Source organism: Staurois parvus, unplaced genomic scaffold, assembly GCF_062004578.1.
Source record: "Staurois parvus isolate SC_StPar_1 unplaced genomic scaffold, SC_StPar_1.0 ptg000837l, whole genome shotgun sequence".
Classification (NCBI taxonomy): Eukaryota; Metazoa; Chordata; class Amphibia; order Anura; family Ranidae; genus Staurois; species Staurois parvus.
Genome location: NW_028318633.1, coordinates 230,077 through 232,952, shown reverse-complemented (window position 1 = coordinate 232,952; position 2,876 = coordinate 230,077). Strand labels below are relative to the sequence as shown.

General features: G+C 48.6%; 1 protein-coding gene across 1 annotated transcript; it reads right to left on the bottom strand.

Annotated features, from left to right (window-relative positions):
- Window positions 1-385: 385 nt before the first annotated feature.
- Window positions 386-2,147, bottom strand: LOC149443714 (E3 ubiquitin-protein ligase TRIM7-like). The gene has a single exon (XM_089655362.1). It carries the CDS (start codon window positions 2,076-2,078, stop codon window positions 513-515), a length of 1,566 nt encoding a protein of 521 aa, XP_089511488.1. The 5' UTR covers window positions 2,079-2,147; the 3' UTR covers window positions 386-512.
- Between the last annotated feature and the right edge of the window lie 729 nt (window positions 2,148-2,876).

Sequence of the window (2,876 nt, the reverse complement as noted above, 5' to 3'; positions counted from 1 at the left end):
TCACATCATTCTGCATATATAAGTTCACTTTCTCATTATAATAAACTAGACGTGTTCATAGACTGAACTTGTGTGTCAGCGTGAGTCCCTTCCAATGTGCGCACATTTCAAAAGCTAGCGTCATAAATTAGGACAGGAACAGATAAGCACTGGATGATTAAGTCCATGACTAAAACATTTCCTCTCAGATTGTTACATTTATTTCCATCTCTTTGTAGTATAGAAGGTATGGAAGAGAGGGAGGGGCAGAGAGGAGGGGGAGGGGCAGAGAGAAGAGGGAGGGGCAGAGAGGAGGGTGACCCCCATCCTATCTCATCATAGTCACCACACCCCTCCCTCTATGTCTGATCATGGTGTCACCCCACACAAAGGGACCACACGGGGGTGAAAGAGGGAGAAATCTCACATTTATTTATAATACAAATTCTTGCAAGAAGCCCCGCCTACCTCTATATACTATTGGATGAATATGAAATAAATTCTAATTCTTCACCAGACTGTGGGTGGAATTCTCACATCTCCCCCCTCCCCCCACATATCTTTATACAACCTCTCCCTACATATACCCCAGCATGGAGGGGCTCAGTGAAGGTGGTGGTGAAGGTGTGGAGGTGTTGGATCGGGTCACACAGATCATAGAAGGAGATCCGCCCGGCCTCATAATCCAGATATATCCTGACTCTGTTACTGGAGAGATTGGGGGGTAATGGGATCCGATGTCTGTCATGTCTCACCCAATAACGATCACCAGACCTGACCAAACCCCAGGACTTGTTATTCCATCCAATCTCTGACCCCCCTCCTCTCCGGTCTATACTGGGGTAACACATCCCGACTATCCAGTACCGTGACCCCCCGACATCCACATCCCAGTAATGTCTCCCTGAGGAGAACCTCTGACTGCTCATCACCTGAGAACACTGGAATCTCTCTGGTGTTTCTAGATGATTCTGGTCTATATCTGACATGGATACAGTTTTCCCGTCATCTGATATCTGTAGATAATTATTAGCTGTGTTTCCATCCAGTAATATGTCTGCAGCCCCCTGTATATAGAAGGATACATTTCCCCCTGTTATTATATCAGATAAACCTGTGTGTAAGACCCCCACCACATCCAGCCCCCATCCATCATGGAGGAGTTCCTCATGTCTCTCTCTGTCCTCATCTCCATCCTCAGTATCACACAAGTCACCTGTGTCTGATTCCTGTAGGACAGTCAGTGGATCCGTCATGTTACACATCTCCTCAATGTCCCTCATCTTCCTGGACAGCTCCTCCTTCTTTATTTCCAGATCCCGGATGAAGATGGAGACCCGCTCTGCCCTCCCGGAGATGTCCCTCAGGACTCTCTTCTCCAGGTCTTCCAGACGTCTCCTGAGGTCTATAAACAGGGCAGTGACTCTCTCGGTGTCACCAGCTTCTTCTTCTTCTACTTTCCTCCTGTGTTCCTGCAGACTCTGGACTCTTTCCTCCATCTCCTCTCTCTTTGTCAGAAGTTTCTGCAGAACGTTCCTCAGTGTGTCCTTCTTCTTCTCAGAAGCTTCATCCAGTGACATCATCTCATGTCCTTTATGTCCTCCAATCATACAACAAGAAATACAGATACAGGTCTCATCCTCAGTGCAGAAATACTTCAAGACTTCCTTATGGACGGAGCATTTCCTACCCTCCATGGACAAGGTGGGGTCAGATAAGATGTGTTCTGGGGACTTTTTGTGGACTTTCAGGTGTTTATCACACAGAGAAACCTCACAGTGTAGACAGGATCTAACAGCAGGTACAGGAGAGTCCACACAGTAAGTACAGAAGACCTTGGAGTCCTCCTGACCTGGCTGAGCAGACAGGAAATTCTCTGCTATGTTACGTAGCTTCATGTTCTTCTGCAGTGGAGGACGACCCGGAAACTTCTGTCTGCATTCAGGACAGGAATATCCTCCAGACCCCTCCTGTGTATCCAGCACACGACCAATACAGACCCGGCAGAAGTTGTGTCCACATCTCAGGGTCACAGGATCAGTATAAATGTCCAGACAGACGGAACATTCCAGCTCAGCTCTCAGAGCAGAAGACGCCATCGCTGACAGCAGAAGAGAAACGAAACTGAAAGTCTCTGACACCGGAGAGGAATGCAGTGGGGGAGGGGTGACACCCTCCTACACAGGGTGAGGCTGGGCTGGGTGAGTATTATAGGACATGGAGATCAGAGTACAGGAGGAAGAAGCTGTTATTTGCAGTAGTCATGATAATCGCACCTCCCAACATTGCAGGACAGAGAACGAGGGAAGGACGGATGTGGGGAGACGTGAGGAGCACTAAGTGCATTGAGATGGGAAGTGGAGGTGACTACATGATGCTGAAAAGGGATTCTGTTCTATAGAGTCTGAGCTCACACTATACACTGCGTATACTGCAGCCTGTGTACCCCCAAAACATGTCTTCATTATTGTGCCAACACCCCAACATGCAGAGAGTAATGGTGGTAGTCACCCCGTCTAGGCAGGTGCAGTCTGTACTCCCCACTGCAGGTGGCACTCGACTGAAGTGGCAATGCAAAAGGGGAAGGAAGTTGTGAGGAACTTGGTTCCTCTATGACTTCCTGCAGTCGCAGGGAGATAGCTGTCTGATTGGACACTGGTGCCCCATGTGACCCTAGTGACCATCTTGGGTCAGGCAGAAGCAGAACCTATTTAAGACTCCAGCTTTTGGGTTTGGTACAATTTCTGTGAATGGCTAGTTTAGGGACAGGATCCCCGTCTGACAGGGACAGTGCTAAGGGTGAGGACCCTCTATGGAGGGACCCAGATGAAGACCAGAAAAGCTGGTGGTGTGGTCGCTTTGGGCAAGTAGTTGGACCAAAAATAAGTGCACCGAAG

Coding starts and splice junctions, on each gene's coding strand:
- LOC149443714 (XM_089655362.1), bottom strand. CDS start 2,078: ATGGCGTCTTCTGCTCTGAGAGCTGAGCTGGAATGTTCCGTCTGTCTG.